The 23,189-nt window shown below is 41.2% G+C and overlaps 1 protein-coding gene across 4 annotated transcripts in view; it reads right to left on the reverse strand.

Moving 5' to 3' along the window:
• Positions 1-23,189, reverse strand: part of PPP2R5E (protein phosphatase 2 regulatory subunit B'epsilon) — a 148,868-nt gene that overhangs the window by 6,385 nt on the left and 119,294 nt on the right. For 2 of the 4 annotated variants that reach the window (XM_043556316.1, XM_043556317.1), the window contains exons 6-13: positions 15,118-15,248; positions 14,939-14,998; positions 13,848-13,956; positions 12,359-12,412; positions 12,208-12,258; positions 10,275-10,394; positions 5,533-5,660; positions 3,407-3,493 (exon numbers count right to left, since the gene is read on the reverse strand). In XM_043556316.1, the coding sequence (XP_043412251.1) occupies positions 3,407-3,493; positions 5,533-5,660; positions 10,275-10,394; positions 12,208-12,258; positions 12,359-12,412; positions 13,848-13,956; positions 14,939-14,998; positions 15,118-15,248 (740 nt within the window). Of the gene's footprint in view, positions 1-3,391; positions 3,494-5,532; positions 5,661-10,274; positions 10,395-12,207; positions 12,259-12,358; positions 12,413-13,847; positions 13,957-14,938; positions 14,999-15,117; positions 15,249-23,189 lie in introns of all 4 variants that reach the window. The other 2 variants (XM_043556314.1, XM_043556315.1) reach the window with 1 other exon arrangement.

Raw genomic sequence — 23,189 nt, forward strand, 5'->3', positions numbered from 1 at the left:
ATTAATCATTTTTGGTTTTTCAGTAAGGTTTAGGAATAATATTAGGTCTAAATAAATGTTACCATAGAACACTGATGGCCTTTTCATTTGGAGGGGGAAAAAGGTGTTAAGCAAGGGTTTAGGAACTTTTTAATTTTTAAAATTATTTATTTATTTTGAGAGTGTGTGTGTGAGCAGAAGAGGGGCAGAGAGAGAGAGAGAGAGAGAGAGAGAGAGAATTCCTATTAGGCTCCTCAGGTTCAGTGCACAGAGCCCGACGCAGGGCTGGAACCCACAAAACCATGGGCCACCCAGGGGTCCCAGGAACTTTCTCTGACTAAAACACAGGTTAAACATATGTTAGGTTCACACTGTCCTAATTTGAACTTTAAATTAAGTGCTGACATCATTAAAACACCCATCATCTTGTTCCTGAAGCATTTCATTCACATCTGTGATCAAGAGTTTTATGGCTGGGGCGCCTGGGTGGCTCGGTTGGTTAAGCATCCAACTTTGGCTTAGGTCACAATCTCACGGTTCATGGGTTTGAGCCCTGGGGTCAGGCTCTGTGCTGACAGCTCGGAGCCGGAGCCTACTTTGGATTCTGTGTCTCCCTCTCTCTCTGCCCCTCCCCTGCTCACACTTTCTCTTGGTCTCTCAAAAATAAATAAATAAACGTTAAAAAAATAAAAGTTTTATGGCATTCAATACAATTTGTCCTGTGGAGCTTTCTTCCAGATGAGTTTTATGCTGACTTATTATACATCTTCTATACTGACAACTTTACCTTCAAATATTCTAAATATTTCTGATGTAGTTTACTGTCATTCCATTCTTTCCTACTTTTTTCTCTCTCTGTAGGTGGGAATTTTAAAGCTTAACCATACTGTCATGCTAGGATTACTGTCAAATTCTCTTCCAATTTCAATTTCACATCACACTAATGTTAGCATATGCATATAACAATGCTAGTTATTTCTTCTACTCACCATTTCCAGATTTGTAATACTTAAAAAATTTATCTAAACTGAAACACTTAAACTTGGTGCCATCCAGAAGTAAACTCTTCCATTTAGCTCTTCTCTAATAGTAGCAAATAAATCTCTTTCTTCCCTTTCCCTAGTCTCACATCCAGGGAGCAGCCAACGTTTCCATCTATTCAGTACAATCTTCTATTGATCGTTTAACAAAACATTACTCTTACTTTAAAAAAAGTCCTTCTTTCATTAAAAAAAAGTCCAGGGGCGCCTGGTTAAGCGACCGACTTCGGCTCAGGTCATGATCTTGCCGTTTCCGAGTTTGAGCCTCGCTTCGGGCTCTCTGCTGACAGCTCAGAGCCTGGAGCCGGTTTCAGATTCTGTGCCTCCCTCTCTCTCTCTGCCCCTTCCCCACTTGTGCTCTGTCTTTCTCTCTCAAAAACAAATAAAGGTTAAAAAAAAAAAAAAATTTTTTTTTTTAAAGTCCGCTCATGGTAAGTCACTCCAATACACCAGATCTTCAGAATCAACTTCACCAAGTCTATTCCTGGGCCCCTTGGTCAACAGGTATCCTTTTCAAGGATTTGGTCTATTTAGTTTAAATCATAAGCTACCAAAATTCAATACATATGAATTAATTTAATTCAATTTGAATATTTTAGAAATAAGGTCTTTATTTCTCTTAATGGGATTCTACAGATTTTTCTTTCATCCTTATTGAAAGAGGATAATAATTATGGGTTTTCAGTTGCTATAAAAGAAAAGGACATTATGTAAAACACACTCTTTAATGGTACGCCACAGTATGAGAATGTGCCCTTTATTTCCTCTACTTAAATAACACTTTTAAATAAAGACTTTAAGAGTTTGAGCCAAGGAGGGTTATAAGCGTAATAATTTACAACTGTAAACAGCTAAATTGAAAGTTCCTTAAATTACAAGTACGGCACAACATATCCCATAAGTGATATTTATCCCAATATTGTATAAAATACCCCAGCCTCTTCTGCCTACAGGTAAACCACTTGCCATATTCCATGATTCAATTTGCTTTTCAATATAACCACATTCTGGTAATTTTTTTTAAAAAATCACTATGATAGTCCTCTGCCCCGCCACCAAACCTTTCCCCTCATTGCTCTTTTTATCAGTAAAATGTAAGTAACACATGCAAAATCAGGCAAAGCAAAGAAGCAAGGGAACCACACATAGCTCTGTTCAGGAGGTTCAGCAAGGTCTTGGGTCTGAATGCTCGTACACACCCCTGGGATCTTCTAAAGTCCATAGTATACAAAGTCCATACTGTACAAAGCTGACATTTGCTTCTGGATCAAAGCAAAACCAGAAGCCCACTACTAACAAGCTCTCTAGACCTTCCTCAAGTTCTCCAAGTATATCGATGTCAAGGTCTGAATATTTGCATCCCATCCTGCCCAAAATTCTTAGGTTGAGATCCTCACCTTCAAAGGTGATGGGTTCAGTAGCTAGCCTCTGGGGAGAAGATTAGGTCATAAGGTGGGGCCCTCATGAAAGGTATTAGTGACCTTGTAAAAAAGATCCCACAGAGATTCTCTGTCCCTTCTATCATGTGAAGACACAGTGAGAAGGTGCTGGCTATGAATCAGAAATGAGGGCCCTTATCTACCATGCTGGCACCATAATCTTGGCTTCCTGCCTCCAGAACTCAGAGAAACACATTTCTATTGTTTACAAGCTACCCATAAAACACCCGTATGTGGTATTTTGTTAGAGCAAACCAAACGGACCAAGACAAACTCTTTTAGAAAGTCGGACATGTTGAACAAGAAATAATGAAGTTGAAAAATCACATATAAATGAAATCAAGAAGGGCTTTACTAAGCCATAAGCATTTATGTAAAGAATTCAACTGGTTTTTCCTCCCTTTTGGTCGCAAACATTTCAAAATTTGTATAATACCAGACTCTTCACCTCCAAGTTCTTTTCACTGTCCTTTACGTCCTAATGAATTTGTTGTGTTCTAGAGCAGAAAGTAAGTTCTGGGCCAAAGAGCTAAACAAAAATGGTGCCTCACCCCTCTTGCTGGAGCGAAGTATACAAGGTCTGCCCAATTCTAGCTCAGATAAGTCCAGAATGGGAGTGAACCCGGATGGCAAGCTACCTGATGGATTCCTTAAATGGGCCCGAAATACCAGTTACATGCCAGGCCCTTAACTCTGAGGCAGAAGAGACACATGACTGAAGGGAAGGAGGAAAGCAGCCTTTCTCAAACTGACCCCTTGCTCCCTCGTGGCACACCAATAAAGACACAGCAAATGAGCATGCAAAAGTGAACACAGAAAGAAAGAAAAGTGTGTTGCTTATGATTTCGGGTGCGATCGGACAACTGCGGCAAAGAGCAAGGAGAGAACTCAACAGTTTTGTGCACAGCTGACAAAAAAGCTTTAAAAAGTTACCGCTGACGATCTGACTTGTATGTGGCTGTCAGCTCATCAAACATGGTGCTGTTCATCTCCATAAATGCCTTCAACACATTATACACTAGCGCCACGATAGCCCTGGGAAGCACAGAGACAAGAGAACACGTTGGTTAGTCTTGCATAATGGGAGCTGCATGGAAAGAGGGAGAGCGGAACCTGTGTCTGAACGAGCTCCTTGTACTGCAAAATCTCCATCCCTTTTCAGTTGCCACAACTAGAAACGACCTACAGTTCATTTCCACACCAAGAGAGTTCCATTCTTCACTGTTCCAGGCAAGATATCTTTCGGAGGGGTTGGCAGGATTAGAGAAAGAAAAATCTAATTCTGCCCTTCTAATTATTGGTACCCAGAATAGACTTGTCTGTGGGCACTTGTTAACTTCATTTAATACAAAGGCAAGAATAAAAATAAAGCAACTTCACCCTAAAAAGGAGCACCTGTGGTAGGACTAACCTTAGAGACCAGAATTTGCACAGAATTTTATTTTTAAAGTGATAATATACATAATTCATCAAAATCAAAAGCTGTTCTCATGGAAACAAATATGTATGTTATTCATATTCAAAGACAGGATACCGAACCCCTGTAAGTTGGGCAGTTTAATGAGTTGAGTTTCTAGTTGTGATCTGGTTCAGTCCATTCACTCCTGCTAAGTTCCCTCGCCAACCCAACACATGTGTCGCTGAGGTGACCGGCAAGCTGGTGATGGCTGCCGTTAGCTGTGGAACATAGCTAAATGGCCAAAATGGCGGCACACAGATTCATCAAGTGGAAGAATAAGCTCTTGACGTCTTCAGGACTATGCCCATGACGGGCTCGATATCTTCAGACTAGAGTCTAAACAGCACTGCCCTTTGCAAAAACGCCCATTACTTCTGTTTTGCAACAAATCTGCTACCAACACCACTGAAGAAGGCACTGGTAAAAGTCAGGCCATAGGTCAAAAAAACCGTGGGTTTGATACTTCCAAAACATAAATGTACCTGCTGTGTCGTTCTGCCCTGTGCCTACTAAAAGGAAAACTTAAGCTCCCTTCTGTTGAGGGAAATGACCTTCTCACATACAATGGATAGTGACGGACAAGAGCCAGATACAGTGCACTGAGCAGCTACAGACACTTGCCAAAACCACTCTCTACATCCCCAAGAGACTACCTGCGTAATGAGAATTATTTACCAGTTCTTTATTTTTATGAGTTTTAATAACAAAATTTGGCAAATTTGAAAAATAAGAAATGTGATATTTTACAGTTGTATGCAAAACTTCTAAACGCATACTAGGAATATACTTAATTACATCTTACTAATATCATATCCACACTAAATTTTCTTTCTATTCCAGAGACACATGTAAAGACATTCAAATACAGAATGCTTTAACCTTCATAGGACTAGATGTTAAACATATCCTTCAGTGATTTTAAACTTGTCTTCCTAGAGAACATTTGTAATGACAGACTTGGGTTTTTAAGAAATGGATCGTGCTAAAATGCAAATCAATTCAAAGCACTTTCCTCCTTAGGACTCCTTAGTATTTCCTTATCATCCACTGGTGAAGGTTCATGTGGGGAGGGAGGTGAACTCTCCCTTTTCACCCCATCTTCTAGCCACCTCCCCAAAAGACCTGGTAATTTAGCCCTCCCAAACTTACAGGTTTCAGAACCTGACAGGTGCTTTTTATGTGTTTGTGCCTTTTAATGTGATGATGAGACTCACTATGAAAGGGCTTCCCCGTCCCATCCACCTGCCACATTGCTTTAAGAATCCTTTTGAACATTACCCCCTCGTCAATGTCAGCAACCCTCTCCTCTCACTTCAGACCACCCCCCAAAAAGCTCTGCTACATTCACAGACAAGTCAGGAGCCCCTCATGGAAGCAGAGATTTTAATGTAACTGCACTTAAAAAACACTGTTTTATAAAATATGTTTACTTGTGGGTCTCCCCAACCAGCTAGTGAATTTCTAAAAGACAGGAGTTTTCACATATCTGTCTTCACCAACAGGCACAGCATCTGGCACATGGCAAGACTTTATTAAGCAAAAGAGAAAGAGGGAGGGAGAGAGGGAAGGGCGAGGAGGGAGAATAGGAAGAAGAGGGGAGAAACTGAAAACCTACGGATTCCAATGTTCTTTTGAAATCCTATAAAGACTGGAAAACATGATGGGAAGGATGACATTCGAGTTTTCTTCTATCAAACTCATGATGTATTCATTATTCCAATAATACAGTGCCCTTTCCGCCACCTTTAAAAAGGAAAAGAAAAAGAAAATATTAAGAGAGCAAAAAAGACAGATAAAACAAAATTAAAATCTCTCCAAACAAAAATATTTTAAGACTATTTTTATATCATTCAATCAAATGTGAAATTAAGTATTAATCACACTTTACATTGTTGTGGATTTCAAATCTTTGAGAGAGTTCCCAAAAGGTTCATCAATTAGGGGAAGGAAAAAAGTTTCCCTACCTATTATTTCTCTGTATTCTCCTTCAATACTGCCCATTTCATCTGAGCTCACATCTTCCCTCCCAACACTCCAAACACCTTTCCTCTCTAATGCACACTGCCTTCCTCAAGTCTTCAACTCTCTTCTGGCTCCCTTCTTTCATCCTACACACTTCAGACCAACCCCAGGGCCCGGCACGTGGCTGACATTCGGCCACCAGCTGCTGAGAAACACCCAGCTACCCGTCCCCACAGGCCAGTCACATTTGCTCAGCTCGTCCCCTGGCCCGGCCACTGTGCCAACACTGCACACAGGATGTCCCATCCTTGCCACCGTCCGAGGAGTAAGGTCGTGTGCTCCTTGCAGAGATGGAGACACTGAGTCTCAGAGAGGCTAACAACCTGGCAAGCTCACATTGCCAGTAAATGGTGAGCACTGGGACTCCAGGCTCGTGACCACACTCTTTCCACAGTTTATTTCTGGTCCCTTCCTTTGAACTGCATCAGCCAGGAGAAAGTCACTCAGTTCCTGGACTTAGGGACACTGGCTGTGCAGACACCTGCTTGCTATGTCAGGTCCCTTTTCTCTGACCACCATGCTAGCCAATGGACTCTATGAATTCAAAGGAAGGCAAAAAAAAAATAACCTAAACAATCTCAAAAGGAACCTAAAATAATCTCAAAAGGCTAAAATCTTGACAAGGGTGCTTTTTAGAGTTGGAGAAAAAGAAAAAAAGAGTGGCTTCTTTCATTCAGAGGGATTAAAAAATTACATTCTAATTTAATGAATTAAATTTACATTAAATTTAAATTTAATAATTTAATGAAATGGTACAAGATGTACCCACCAATAGACTCTGAGAAATTAAGCCTTTCCATTTACATTATTCAACTTGCTTCAAAAAAAAATCCCGGGCCTCATGAGGCACTAGACCCTGAGAGTACAAAGAAGACAGTCATTATTGAATGTTTAGTACATGCCAGGCACCGTGCTATGTGTTTCACACACACACGACCTTATTGAATCCTCATGACCTCACGATGGCACAAGCGCCATCATTTCCATTTTGCAAATGAGGAAAATAGAGCCCAGAGTATATAAGCCATTGCCTCAAATCCGCATGGCTAGCAAGTGGCAGGTTCCAGAGTCCCTGCTCTTAACTTCTTTACTCTGTTATCCCCTTGGAGCTCATATGCCAGCAGGGGAAGGGGGGATCTACGGGCCTATCCTATGTAACCCGTGACAGATGCTGTACCGATAAAGAAGAAACAAAGAGCCCGAGGAAAGAGTGGAATGAACAATCTGGATGACCTGAGGGAGAGGAGGAGTAGCAGCAATGTAACACAGGCGGTAGCATCTAAATGGGGCTCTGAAGGATGAAGCAAAGAAGGATAAGGCATTCCAGGCAGAGGGAATCACAGGAAAGGACGGCAGAAGTGCTAACATGGACGATGGGTCTAGAAACCGTGAAGCATAAGGCGTGGCTGAGGCAGGCAGAGCCAAGGACAAGAGGAGGAACGGGGTTGAGGCTGCTCTGAAACTTACAACCAAAGGGAAGAACTTTTAAAGAGCCCACCAGAGGATGCTGGTACAGAAGGAGAAACCTAGGATTTTCCAACATCCAATTACAAGTCTAATGTTTACCTGCTACTTAATGCTAACAAGTATTTTAATAGATGTATGTGTTACTATGCAAAATCACTTACAGAAAGTCAGTATCCAGCAAAGCCCCTTAAAGAGGAAAGGCAATGCTTATGCAAAGCAAAAATTAGCATGTCTAACACTAGGACAGAACCACTAGTTTCCTGGGACCCACGGTCCTCCTTGCACATGGAGTGGTCTCTAGTGGGAGCCGTCTGACCTCCAAGCCACACGGTGGGCAAGTAGTGAAAGGCATGTGACTACACACAGTGGCGCTTGAAAAATGTTTGCTGGATACACCAAGGAACACTTAGGAAATGAATAAATAAGAACCTCTTTGGGGCACCTGGGTGTCTCGGTTGGTTAAACGTCCGGCTCTCAGTTTCAGCCTCAGGCCATGATCTCATGGTTTGTGAGATCGAGCCCTGAGTTGGACTCTGCGCTGACAGCACGGAGCCCACTTGGAATTCTGTCTCTCTCTCCCTCTCTCTGCCCCTCCCCAGCTCGTGTGCAAGTGCGCACTCTATCTCAAAATAAATAAACATTTTAAAAATTAAAAAAAAAAAAAAGAAAAGAAAGAAAAAGAAGAACCTCTTTACTGTCCTTCTTTCTTTAGTTCTAAGTCTTACTTCTGTCAAATAATTTTGAATTATTTTTTCTTTCTGCTGTGGACTACACTGCCTCCCCCCACCCCCCCCCCCCCCCCGCCCCGGCCAAATTCATATGTTGAAGCTCTAACCCTCAGTGTGGGTGTATTTGGAGACAGGACTTTTAGGAGGTACTTAAGGTTAAAAGAAGTCATAAGGGTGGGATCCTAATCCAATACGCTTGGTGGTCTTAAGAGGAGGAAGAGGGAGATCTTCTCTCTCCTCACACACACACCAAAGAAAGGCCATGTGAGGACACAGCAAGAAGGCAGCCAGCCATCTGCAGGCCAGAAAGGGAGCCCTCACCAGAAGCAGGCCAGGCCGACACTCTGATCTCAGACTTCCAGCCTCCACAACTGTGAGAAATACATTTCTGTGGTTTAAGCCACATGGTCTGTGGTGTTTTGTTATAGAAGCCTCCTGTGATTTGAATGCCTGTGTCCCCACAAAACTCATATGTTGAGATCCTAACCCCCAAAGACGATGGTATGAGTACAGGGGGCCTTTGAAAGGTACTTAATGTTGTAAGAATGGAGCCCTCATGAATGGGGTTAGTGCTTATACAATAGCACTGATAAGTAAGGATACAAGAAATCTGCAACTCCGAAGAGAGGCCTCACTCAACTGCGCCGGTACCCTGATCTCACACTTCCGGCCTCCAGAAACATAGAAATAAATTTCTCCTGTTCATTAGCCACCCAGTCTGTGGTACTTTGTTACAGAAGCCTGAATGGACATAGCAGTAGCTGACTAGACACTGTCTCCTTTCTAAAGCTTCTGAGCATCATTTAAGGCTCCCTGGTGATCTTAAAAGACATTTGGCGGGGGGGGGGGGGGGGGGGGGGGGTGTCAGTCGGTTCTGGTCCTTGCTTTCCACAATGTCAAACGTCCTGATGAAAACTGAAAAGTAAGTTAGACAATCCAGAAGCCTGAGCACTCAGGCCATGCGTAATATGCAAACACCGACACAGTATCCTGCAATTGTGTTTTGGTCTGTTTATCTGGACATGTGTTGTATCATCTGAATGCAATGTAACGGTTCATATAAATGGCTTCCACTTTTTTTTTCTCTGGGTTGGCTTTGTGGTATAATCGCTAGACTGTCACAAGATCATTGCCTTAACATACTAACATGTCTTTGGGTCAAAAATTAAAACGACAACTACAGCCAATTGCCTCCTACCTACTCAGGATACTGACAGCTCAGGGGAAAAGTTCACCATCGAGTCTACCATGTTAACAGTGTGTGGTTCTGTGCTACCAGCTACAATCTGAACAATCTGTTCCGGTCAACAGGCAGCACCTAAACAGTTAATCTTCAAGGTCTGTGATTTGGACCTTGGTGAAACAGTGCCCTTTCAAACAGTGAAAGGGCATAAAACCTAACATGTTTTCGCTCCAGGTCACCCCCTTCCCTCTTGTGTGGGTTCTGCAGCACTACGGCAATAGGCCCAGTTGAGGAAAAGGTGGCTGGGTTCGCTTCCCTGTGATTCCCCCAGAGTGGCCACAAGGAGGCAGAGTGGTGCCACGGGAAGGTCACCAACGTTCACAAGAAGCTACACTGAAGGGACTCACCTCCTTATGAACTCGGGGCCTTGAGCAAATCATTCTCTGAATTTCAATTTTTTCTTCTAGAACACAGCAGGCAGGGAGGGTGAGGGGGTGGGGAGAGCCCCATAGGATAATTTGAAGTTTACAAAGAATGCATGTAAAGCATCTAGCACAGTACAGAATGTGTGTGTTGTGTCTCTTAAGCTTTATTTCGCATTCTCTCTTACACTCTGCAGGAACCCTACCAGTCCACCCCTTACTCAGCCATTTTACTGGAGACAAATTACTTTACCACTTCGAACTTCAGTGTTCACATCTGTAAAACTCGTAATGCCCTCCTTGCAGAGTGATCATGAACACTGAAGTCACTAGACAGAAAGCATCATCACGGTGGCTGTCCTATTACAGGTGTTCAACATAGAGGAGGTCATTATTAAAATTATTATCATAGGAGAAAATAGCAAATAAAAAACAACAGGTAGCTAGTGTCCATTACATTTCTTTCAATACAAATAAAATTTTACCAAACAACATATGTTGCACAGGCCACTCTGGCTCATCCTCTATTACTAACCTGAAAATGGGGGCTAGATACACATTTGGCAATTTGTTTAAACAAAGGTTCTTGGATTTTAACAAACTGGGAGGGTTCGATCACATCCAATATTTCTTCCAGCTCCCCAAGGAACATGACCTGTAAGTACATACAAAACGCAAAACCTCAGGTACTTCGTTAAAAAATCCAAATGAATGATGAGGAGTCATGAGAGTTTGTAATGTTTTAAGAAAAATTTACACATAAAACCAAACAGGAAAAAATTAGTCATTGTCTTACGTTAGATGCTCACTTCATAAAGAATTCACCAGAGGGTACTTATGAAAAGCAAAGTCCCTATAGCTTTGAAAATATGATTCCATTTACTTTGGAAAAATTCCTCTACGTGCTACATCTAACCCAGAAAGTGGGGGGGGGTGGGGGTGGGGCACTTACATGTGGTGGCAGGGCCCTTGGGAAACAGCAATGTCCCTGGGGCTCTCCCCTCTTTTGCTCTCACCTGGCTAGCATCTGCCTCCCTACTCTTATTTTTCAAACAGTGGATAAAGCGGTCCTCCTGCATGATGAACAAAGGTCCACAGTGGCGCATGCAGGTATCTGCTAAGTGTTTCAGCCCCTGCTACGTGCTAGGTGCTCCCGTAGGCTTCACCAGTTAACAGAGACAGAGAGACACAAATGAGCAGGTTCACCCACATGCAGGTACCATTTTAATCCCATTAGCACGCACTGAGCCCATCTCCACGCCTCCACGCACTTACGTACACACACACACACACACACACACACGTAAGCGCGCACAACTGCCCACCCACCATAAAGCACAACGAGTCTCAGCCTCGGCACTATGTGTCTCAAGAAACTGAGCTTTTAGATCACAAAATGGAGCCAAATCAATAGCACAGTCGACTGTTTTAAATACAACGGAAAACTTACAGAGAAATAAAAAAGAGTTACCCATTTAGGCACGGAAAAATAATTACCTTAAAAAAAATTAACTATGCAATTAAAATACGACATATGACAACGTTTTCAAATCTTGAGGTGCATCTGGGCAGCAATGTAGAGTTTAATTTTGCCTAACAGGTATTAAAAAGTCAGATGACTTCCTGAAATTGTATAAAGTAGGGTTTTGGAGAATTGAAACGGATTTGAAAAGGAGGGTATTTCTGTTAAAAGTAATACAAAGTAGGCAGCTGACTCTTGCCATTTGTCAAGACACATAGAGGAGTTCTCCCCCAAGTCTCCCAAAATGTCAAGCTAACAGATGACCTTTCCTGCTGGGCCATTTTCCACATGGTTTCTATAGAAGAGTGAGTGCAGGTCTGGCACCCAGCTAGGCTCACAGCTAAGCTAAGAGACTTCCTCCCCTACAACCTCCTCACAGGGCACATGGCTGGTTAGGTCTTAGCAAAAGTACAAATGACTGAAGGTCAGGGATTTCCAGGGCCACTTCTGAAGAGCTGGAACTAGAGGTCTGTAACACAGTTTACAATTGTAGACAGTAAGATCCCATCTATACTCTATTTTAAAATGGGGAGTATTTGGGCTGGTGGCTTTAGCACCTATCTACAGCAACACCAAAACCTCCACACCATGAGGGTGGCCACTAGAAAGGTGACTTCGATAAAGCTAGACAGTGGGGCACGTGACCGGAGCCTGCCTTGGGCTTCCCTGGGACTGAGCGGAGCGTGATAAAAGTTCAGGGTTCAGGAACCAGGGTGGCGGATTCTGACCCACTCCCTTCCACTTAGCGTCTACTCAGGCAGGCTGCTTCAGCTCTCCATGCTTCCATTTTAAAACTAGTAACATGTGAATATTTACAGACCTGCCTGACAGAGATAAAATGAAGATTAGACGAGATCATGGATTTTTACACATACTTATCGGCTCAGAGCCTGACACTCTACAAAGTATTTAGTAAGTTATTAACACGCTGACATTAAGCACTTACCTCTTTTTGACTACATGTTTTAGGCCAAAATTTCATTAACCCCCTAATAACCTAAAATGAAAAGGAGAAAAACAATGGTACTTAATTGTCCACATAGACTATGAAAAGTAGTCATTTTGAAGTCTTTTGAAATTATGGAAAAAATACTTACTGGTTCTGTGAGTGAAGGATCTTTCTCCAGAAACTGTACTATGCAATATGCCAGCTGGAGAAACAGAAAAATGAAAGACAAAATTGGAAATGCTATATACTCAAAAGGGCTCAAAGATACATCAAAACTTCCTACAAAGTTTCTAGACTCTGGTTTTAGTAATTTCATGTTCAATTCATTCTAAAAATATAATATATATAAAATGAAATAAAAAGCTACTTTTTCAAGCCAAAGATTGACACTAATAACGCCCCAGGGGAATTTTGTTAAAAAAAAAAAAAAAAAAAAAAAAAAGGATACTGAGACATGAAGTATCCAGCTAATGAAAAGCAGAAATATCACATTCAGTATATTCTGAAAGTATCTCATCTACATACAGTCTAAGCTACATCGCATGGGCTTCCTTTCTCTCTGTGCCAACATCAACAGCACGGGGTTTTACTGTGGCTCCAGAAGAGTCCTACATGAAAGGCAGGCACTTACTAACCTCTTGCTGACCGCCTAAAGTGGCCCATGCAGGCTGAAGCGGTTTCGTGAAGAGATAAAAGGTTGTACCTGCCACAGTTAGAACCGGGAGAAATGTGAAGTTTTACATCTGATGCTAGCCCAGCTAGGTAAGGATTCTTTTACACGATCATGAAATGTGATTTCAAAAACCAGAGGCAAGATTTGTAAAAGGGCTCGTAAAGATTTTTGGACAAGAAATCCACCCTTGCGAAACAACATTTTGATGGTGTTCGAAATTAGAAACATATGGACTAATTTTTCCTCGAAACACAGAATTTCACATTTAAAGAGGAACACTGCTCAGAAAAATGTGTGACATTTTTATGCAAACTCAAAACATTCCCATTGGTTTGGAATACTAAAATTAAAATGCCACTACATCATTTATCTGTCCCCTAGGGACACACGTACCACGCAAGGCAGTGTTAGCATGGAAACCAGACTTGGGACAAGACAGAGGATGCTTTTTAAAGTCATAGAGGCTAAAAATAAAAAGATGTGAAAGTACTGATTGATTTGTTTACTTGGGAGTGTGTTTATTTGCCTGGAGAAAGTGAGAAGGAAACAGTGAATTAACCAAGAGAGGGGGCAGAGAGCAAGTGACAGGCTGATGCAAATGAGGATGAGATCAAACATTCCAGAACACTCAAAAACGATTACAAGTCCAGAGATCTAAATCTGGAAAACACATATATTTTATTCTATGTTCAATATAAAATTTTGTGCACTAATCAAGTCATTAAAGTTCTCTGTAAAATGAGATGGTGGAATAGATGTTCCTCCCTCTTGAAAAATACTCCCATGATTCCCTTATGCATAGAAAACATTAACACACATTTTAATTTTCCTTGGGAAGTATTTTATACTTGAACGAGTTTGTTTGTTTGTTTGTTTGTTTACATAAGGAAATATCAATATCAAAGAAACACTGAGTTTATAAAGTTTTAATTTTGCTTCCAAAAGAACTTGCATAAAATTCTACCTGGGCATGGAAGAGTGATAGGCTCCTGACAGTGTGTAAAGGGATCAACACTTTCACCAGAAACTGTTTGTGTTCTGCCTTAAGAGGTAAAGCAAAGCCATTGATAATACTAGGAAAAAGAAAAAAGAAACATGAATTAGCAGCGTGATCACAACCAGCTAAACCGAGACCACCTGTTCATGGAAGGACCAGGTTAAATCGGAATCAGTTTCTGTTGGGTCCAGAACAACCTAAACCCCACCCCAGTGGCATCCAAGATTTCCCAGTTACTTCAAAGAGCACATTTAAGCAGGAAGGAAATTAAAGAAAATTTGCTGATGATCTCCTGGCATGGGCTCTCATGCTCTTAAACCGAGTAAATGATTCTGAGCAACAGAAAGCTGTTCGATCAAAGACTCTTTATTTTTCCTTCCCCCTAAAACTGCTCACTTATGACCCTTTCCGTTTGTAGACATCATTCCTGGAATTTCTTCTCAGACCAAGAATACCACAGATATAGAGCCCAGCCTGGGGAAATCACAGAAAAAACCATGGGACTCCACCTTCTTTTTCTCCTCCTATTAGGGGGAGAGACTAAGTAATCACATTGTCCAGTTACATTAACCTCCCTTGTGTGTAGAAACCTACACAACAGCTGTCTCTTTCCAATTCATTCCACTCGTCCAGGCAGCAGCTGTTCAAGAACTACACCTGGGTACATGGCTCCTGTGAAAAAGGCAATCCTTCCAATTTATCTGAACTTGTGGTCAAAAGATATGGCAAAGGACAGGTGGCCCAGAAACTAACAAGAAAGAATAAGGTGTTTGGGAGTAACTGGCCTGGCTGCAATCAGATGTACTGTCTCTGTAGCAATGAGCAAACTGTTAGCTCTTTCAGTCAATCCGGTAGAATTAGGAATGCCTAATTGTGGAACAAGGGGGAACAAGAAATCACGTCTTGTAGGGTCAGCTGGGAAATAGGCTAAGGCACAAATTAGAGTACCCAATGTACATACAGCAAGAGATCTAGGTCAGAGTTGCCCTGTGCCACCTGAATCTAATTTGCAAAATGTTATTCACCTGAGATTAGCAATTAGCTAAAAATGTGCTTACCTTCCTAATATTTCCAGCAGTTCGGCTACACCATTGAAGTGTTCTGTTTCATAAACAAACCTTTTTTAAAAAGGAAAGAAAGAATAAAGTCAGTACATGATGTTCAAATATTTGATGTTTACTTAACACTTCTATGAAGCCACCAATTTTACTCGTCTTCCCCCCCACCCTTCACTTACCTTAGAAAAATATTGTTAATCTGTTTTCGGATAAATGCTCTAAGACCAAGAAATTTGCCATAAATTCTGTGTAAGACTGTTTTTAAGTAGTCCCGTTCCCGAGGGTCTTCGCTGTCAAATAGCTCCAAAAGCTGTTGTAAATGAAAGACAGAGTAGAAGTCAGAAGTGGTTTCAGGAAAGGATTTAGGAGTTCTGCCAGTCATGATTTAAAATCCCTCCCCCCTTTCCTTCCTCAAAAGTTTATTATGGGCCAGGCACAGTGCTAGTCTTTGGAAATACAAAGATAAATCAGTCAGACAAGGGGCTTACATTCTAATGAAGAGATAAACACAGTAACAATCATCGTAACAACAGTAAGAGGTAACACACATACTGCACTTAGCACGATTATCATGCAACTTTCTAAGCAATCTGCTTATGTTAATCCTTCCTATAAAGTAGTGTTATCCCCATTTTACAGATGAGGAAGTTGGGGCTCAGAGATCGCTGGGCAACTTGCCCTCGGTCTCACACTAATAAATGGCAAAGCTGGGGTTGGAAACCAAACAACTGATGCCCTAGAGTCTGTGATTTCAGCTGCCGCACTCCTATAACAAACTACCTACTGAGCTCATGTTCCAAATATACAGTTAGGATAAGCCTTCAGCTCTACCCGAGCATGCAGGTAAATGAATCAACCTAAACCAAAGCCAACATCTGAAAGTCCCCAGTGATCCTGGCAGTGTTCTTTTTGTAGAGCTTGGTTCTTGTTACACAGGTGTACTCACTTTGTAAACACTCACTGAGGTGAACATTTATGATTTCTGTATGTTTATTATACATGGATGACATTCTTTGAACTTCCACTCACTTGTAATCTACAGTCAGTAACTGAATCCTGATAAGATATCAACATATGTCAACAACAAAACCTGTACACGAACGTTCACAGCGGCATGATTCACAATAGCGCAAAGTGGAAACAACCCTAATGGCCATCAACTAATGCACGGATGAGCAAAATGTGCTACAATGGACTATTATTCAGCCCACAAAAAGGAATGAAGTACTGATACCACATGGAGGAGCCTCTGAAACATCATTCTAAGTGAAAGAAGCCAAACACACGGGCCACATACTGTAGGAGCAGGCAAATCCACAGAGACAGAAAGCAGAATGAAGAATGTCCGCTAAGGAGTATGGCGTTTCTTTGCGGGATGCTAAAACACGTTCTGTGATTATATAGCAGTCATGCATACACAACTTGGTGAATATACTAAACAACACTAAGTTGGAAACTTTTTTAAAAGGGTGGATTTTACGGTATGTGAATTATATTTCAATAAAGCTTTTCTTTTTCTTTCTTTCTTTTTTTTTTTTTTAAATGACAGTGGGCAGGTTCCTCCAGCTGAAGAACAAACTTGAAGACTGGTTTGAATTTTACAGAGTTCCTCATACATTCATTATCATCACAATAAAACAAGACTCACAGTTTATACTAAAGTTGACTTTACAGCAAAACATCTCAAGAGCATACTGACAGTATACAAATGAACACAGACTACACTAATTACCAAAAAAGCTATCAAGACACACGTAAGCATGATTTCAGGTGATTAAGACATGAGGCTGACAGCAGAAGAATAACTCAGTGGGCAGTAATCAAATAAATTATCTGCTTTTGCTTGGTGCTTTTCGTTGAACAAAGACACAATTACAGACAAAGAATGGTCCTTCAAATAACGGCAGGAAGTACAAACTGAAGGAGAATCTTCAAAATTGGGCAGGGACAGAAATGCAATTTTTGGCTACACAATGTCATCCATCTATCTATCCCGTCCACCTGTCTGTCCACTCAAAAATCAAGTACCTCAAATAAATATGTCTGCTTATTCAGAGCCAGCCACTGGGCAAGGTGTCAGAGATACAACGGTGAGCAAGACAGACACAATCAGCTTTCACAAAGCCAAGTCTAAATGAGCGATACCGGTGAACGGGCAGCATAAGTGGTTTAGGATGCTATATGAACACACAGCAGACAAATCCACTCTACTGGGGAGAAGTGGAGTGGTAGGGAAGGCTTCTGGAGGAAGTGACATCCAGACAGATCCATGAAGAAATGAGAAGGCTGAAGTGGAGGGAGAGCGTTCATGGCAGGCTCAACAGCACATACCTTCACCAGCAGCCCATCAGAATAGAAGCTGTTAAGACAACTGCTGTCTCTCTGCCCCGTCAGCCATGCAGTCCATCAACCAATCGATCAATGTCCACACATGCCAAGAACTGTCCTTGTTACTGTGCACACACACACTAGTGAAAAACTTGGGAGCCCACAGGGAAAGCAACGAGCAAGTCGACTAAACACTTCCACAGGGAACACTCTAAGAAGGAAAGGTATGTGGCCCCATAAGCGAAAAGGTCCCAGGGGCCCAGTATCTCTTATCTACCACACACACAAAATGACTTAAGATCTCTAACCTACTCATCCTACTCCTTGTTAATGGAAATAATTAACCTTTTAAGTTCTACTTTTTAATCTGGTTTCTATTTTTTTTAGGTGTTATAAAAGGGTTTAATGGGTAATTTGCAACCAACATAAGAGAAGGTTTGAGGGGGTGTACTGTTAGCAAAACCTGAATCAACTATGCTTATGAACTATTAATCTTAAGAGTTTAATGAAAATATAATTAAGCAAAAATTATTTAACTTGTGTTTTCATTAGGCACTCAAAAAAACCATGCATTACCAGGCATCTAACTTAAGTCATTTACAAAGCCACAAATAGTATCATCATATATGATGTCCTATGAGAAAGAAAGACAAATCACATTATATAAATTACTTTTTTGCAGCTCTATAGAACACATTTTTGGTGAGTTCATGATATAAAAGACAAAAGAAAAAGTATAACAACACACAAGTTGAGAAAAGGAGGAGAGGGATGAGCTCTGCTTTCCAAAACAAAATGACACACTTGTGCTTAGTCATATAGACACGGCCCACAAAAAAGCAATGAGAAATCTCATCCAGCATCTGTAAATGCCTAGTGAACTGCACTCCCTACAATATAGCAGGCAACTTGTTGTCAGAGAAAAGCTGGAGAGTTTCCAAGGTGACTACAGAGCAAAGATAGACCTGTCAACATGCTGACTCCTAGTTTACAAAGCCAGCTTTCCTGAAGCTCACAAACAGGGATGAACTGGGGAGTGATTTAGCCAAAGAACCCTCCTTTGAACCTAATCATAAATCTCCAGGGACATGAAAAGGGCAAAATGAAAAAGGCAGTTAGGGTCTCCCAATCAGACATGGGAGACTGAAACTCTCTCCTGAGTCCCCCCTGAGATTAGAATAAAAGAATAAAAATGGAAGAAACCCACGGGGCAAAGAGGAATGGAGAGCAGATGAGACAAATTTACACATTTTTCAAAGATGGAAAGTGGATGGCAAGGGGTAACTATCTTAGGTTTCCTCTTTCTCCACTCTGCTAAGTGTTTTTCCATCCTGCCAGCAAGGAAGGGAGCCAACAAGAAGCAAGCCAGTTCACACTAGAGAACCCTTAAAAGGCTTAAGAACTGAAGACACCAGATATATTTCATGGCAAGGGTGTGGGGAGCTAAAAACAGGAGGGCTGGTTGAAAGTTTGTCGAAAGAGTAACAAGACCTCCCAGATCCGTGTCCCAAGCAGTGGACTAAAGATTTACAATCAAAATCTGAAGAGAATAAGCACCCAAGTCTCTCATCTTCAAGACACTGTACACAGCTAAGTGAAAAGTTAGAAAAAAAGGGGGGGGGATTAAATAACAGTCAGCATGCTGAAGCAGAGACTTCTGCCGGTCCCTTTGCCTAAGCCCTCAAAATCCTGGATGAGGTAGGAGATAGGAAGGTCCCTTTTGAGGGACCTCAGCCTCGGCCTCTTGACAGCCTCAAGAGGAAACACCTGTTGATACAGATATTTGAGGGTTTGTCATTGAAAGAGCAAGGTCTCTGCCCAATGTGCTAAGTGTCTCCCATTCGTGTGCATGCATGCACACACGCGTGCTCACACACACACGCGCGCACTCTAAGAAGGCTCTTCAATGGTTCTAAGAAGCCTCTCTGATGACTAACATGTAACTATGAAGCCAAGGATCACCAGCATTCTAACACAAAAGAGACCAAAACAAACAATCATAAAGACATCAAAGAGCCACAATGCAAGTAAAGAAACAAACAAACCAAAAAAACAAAACAAAAAAAAAACCTGCAAAAAAGAACTTATCCCCAGAAATAAACAAACCTATTGGATCCCTGAAACAAAACAGAGCAACTACAGATGGATATTCAGAAAATAAAAAGAACTTCTGGAAATTCAAGATGTAACAGAAATAAAACTTCCAGAAGAACTGGAACATTACAATGAGCAAATCTATCCTGAAAGTATAGAAGAAGATAGTATATAGAAGAAAGAAGGTAACTAGAGGATCCATCTGGAAGGTCCAACACATTCCAAACAGGCACAGAGAACAGACACACAGACACAAAAACAAAGCACATGAAATTATCTAAGAAAGAATTCAATGCAATTTTCCAGAAAAAGGGGACATGAGTTTCGATACCGCTAAGGGCCAGTATGTTCTCTGCACAATTAATAAACAAAGACCTACAGCAAAGCACATCAGTTTGAATTATGTGGACACTGGGGACAAAGAAAAGATCTCAAAAGCGGAGAGAGAAAATAGGTCACTATAAAGGATAAGGAGTCCCAGTTGGCGCAGGCCTTCTCAATACCAATACTGGAAGTAGAAGACAATCTAGAACTCCCTAAAACATCTGAGAGAATATGAGTTCTAACCCATAAAGCCATCCCTAGCCAAAATGTCAATCAAGTGTGTGGGTAGAATAAAGACATGTTCAGAGAAGCAGGTCTCGAACACTTACAACCCATTCATACCTTCTTAGGAAGCATCTAGAAGATGTATTCTGCCAAAATCAAAGAGAGGGAGATAAGCAAGCAAAGAGTGCAGAAGCAGAGTGCAGAAGAGTGGCAAAGGGAAATCCCAGGATAACTACGGTGGATACAGCCTAGAGGAAGCCACCAGTGCCAACCAGAGCAAGATGCCCAGAGCTCCAGCTCCGGGAAGGAGACCTTCAGGGAAAACAATGGAACTACAGACTAGCCAATGTGTGGGCCAGACTGAGAAAAGCTGTACATTGCACTCAGAGAAGAACGGAGGGATGAACTAGTAACCAATACCCAGAAAAGCAAGCATGTGAAAAATAAGGCAACTATTAATTCCAGGGGGTTAAAAAAAAAAAAAAAAAAAAAAAGGTCTACAGGAGAAGAAATACAATTATAGCATAACATGTGCCTTGGCTAAGAACAACACGTTACACTAATGCAAACACTACAATTTCATTAAATTTTGTGACACAACTACATTGTTGAGATATAAAGGAAGAGATAGAGAGGGAGACATATAAAGATATACAGTAGGAAAAGATTTTAAAAAATCAAGGAACAGCATTAAGAATGCAATTTAGAGAAATGGAAATCATACAAGGAAATACATGTAAACTGCTAGAAGACTTGAATGTGGTTACCTCTAGGGATTGAGACTCTGGGTTGGGGAAGGATGAGTCAGAAGAGTGTTATTTTTCTTTATAAATCATATAAATACATTTGAATTACTTAATAGGCATTACTTTGTTAATTAAAGCTATTTTTTCAAAATTCAGGGCAAAAGGTTTGAAACAAAACGTCCAACTGCCCTCTACTAGGATAAAGAAGCAACTACCCTGCCCTCCATTCCATGTAAAGAAATATTAAATGTAAAGAATATCAGAAATGCTCAAGTGAACAATCAATGTAATTGGTATTCTAAATGTTTTCATCCAAATTAAAATCAGGTCTCCAAATTTCTGGCTTTGTTTTTAACTTTAGCTATTCTACAACCTGAAAAATGATATCTCCTGAACACCTTTACCGTGACCGGGTAATGCACGTGGAGAAAACAGCCCAGAACCAAGCAACGAGAGCCAACAGCAGCCTGACTCCAATGAATGAGAACAACTCAAGAGGACCAACGTATGAAATGAGCTCATCTGGGGGCACCACTGAAAGCACGGTGGGGACAAGGGGTGGAAAGGCTGCACGCTGTAAGCTTCTAGCAATTCTGACTTCAAGACTCTGATGGAAACTCAGTATAAAGATTTCAAAGGTGGAAGTCACACAAACACGAACAACTCTGTCAAGTCATATGCTTTTATTTTCTTCCTAATTTCTATTCTTCCCACATACTAGAGAAGTCCATTGTTTTCTCCCTCAACAAAACCTTGCAATTTAAAATCTTAAGACAATCAATTTGGTCAGCACTTCAAGAAAGAGCTGTTACTCTACATAATGATGCAGGCAGGGACTAGCCACATAATTTGTGGAGCCCAATGCAAAATGAGAATGTGGGGCTCCTTGTTCAAAAACTAGTAGGAATTTCTGGGGCGCCTGGGTGGCTCAGTGGGCTAAGCAACCGACTTCGGTTCAGGTCATGATCTCGCGTCTCGTGAGTTCGAGCCCAGTGTCGGGGCACTGTGCTGACAGTTCAGAGCCAGGAGCCTTCTTCAGATTCTCTCTGCCCCTCCTTGCTCACGCTGTCTCTCGCTGTCTCTCGCTGTCTCTCTCTCTCTCTTTCTCTCTCTCTCTCAAAAATAGAAATTAAACATTAAAAAAAATTAAAAACCATTAAGAATTTCAAGACCACAATGGCAAAGCATTAAACCAAGAGCAGGGCCCTTCTCAGCCTGGGGCCCGTGTCATCGCCCAAGCTGCACAACCAGAAAGCTGGCTCTGAATGCAGGAGTCCGGGCAGGAAAGCTCTTTCCCAAGGTTCTTAAGTTACAGGTTGCACTGGAGGGGATGAGGTGAAGAGGTAGTTTACCGTTCATCGGTAATGGCTACCTGATAAAATTCCTGATAGAAATAAATTCTCTAAAGCTTTATATGCTACAGCCTCTGAGAGAGAATGTAAACATTTTGGCATATTCAAGGAACTTGTTTGGAAAATAGCTCTTTGTATCAGAGCTGACGTTCAAGGCCTCATGAAATTTATTTCAGTTTAAAACTTAAAAGTTTTTAACAGGTTGCTGTGTGTCACGTCCAATTTGTCTTGAGTTTTTAAAACACAATAACGAAACGTCACTTTTAAGGACAGGGTAAATGATTTGCATAATTTGCATGGTAATTATCGCACCTTTCAGCTTAAATATAACTGCAAATGTGAAATACAAATTACTAAGTCGCAATCTCCAGCAGTACATATGTTTACGGGGACACTTGAACAGTATGTCTCTTAGCAACCACTGACTGCTTTTCAGATTTGCAGAGTGGTTGAAAGCAGTCTTTAGAAATATGCTACTAAACTCTTGCCACGATAATACACCCAACGAAATAATTCAAGGTTTGGCAACTCATTTTTTGATCGGGTGGTGGAAGGAGAGATCATAAAGAAACCACTTTCCCAACTGTCCTAACACAGATGAAAATTATCTTTATTGGGAATAGACACGTGTGTTCCATAAGCCAAAGTCAGCCTGCACACCTGTAGCTCTACAAGGCAGTTGCTAAGTCTAAAATCAACATGACCATAGACACAAGTGTACTATGCAATCAAGTGACTCTCTAGATAAATCTGACAGCTTTCTTTTATAAAGACTTAGATTAAGTATATAAGAAATGCTAAAGGTTACGTAAATCTAGATTTAATAAAAATTACAGTGAAATTTAAGCAAGCCATTCAGTCATACCATTCTTAAATAAAAAATAGCAAACCCTTCAAAGGTACAAGTTACAGAGAGTTCTGTCTGGCCCGTACAAAAATCTGGATTTCCGGGTTCTCTTGACCTCTTGAGGTCACTGCTGTCTCCATCACTCCTTCCTGTCACACTCAGACTACTTCATTCCGTACCACTTGTCTGGCCTCAAATATTTGGATGTCCTATCTTTGCTTCTCACCTATTTTTTTTTTAAGTTTATATATTTGTTTTGAGAGAGAGAGAGATAGAGCATGAGGAGGAGAAGGGAAGAGACAGAGACAGAAGGGGGTGGGGGGGGAGAGAATCTT

Source organism: Prionailurus bengalensis, chromosome B3 (assembly GCF_016509475.1).
Source record: "Prionailurus bengalensis isolate Pbe53 chromosome B3, Fcat_Pben_1.1_paternal_pri, whole genome shotgun sequence".
Taxonomy (NCBI): Eukaryota; Metazoa; Chordata; class Mammalia; order Carnivora; family Felidae; genus Prionailurus; species Prionailurus bengalensis.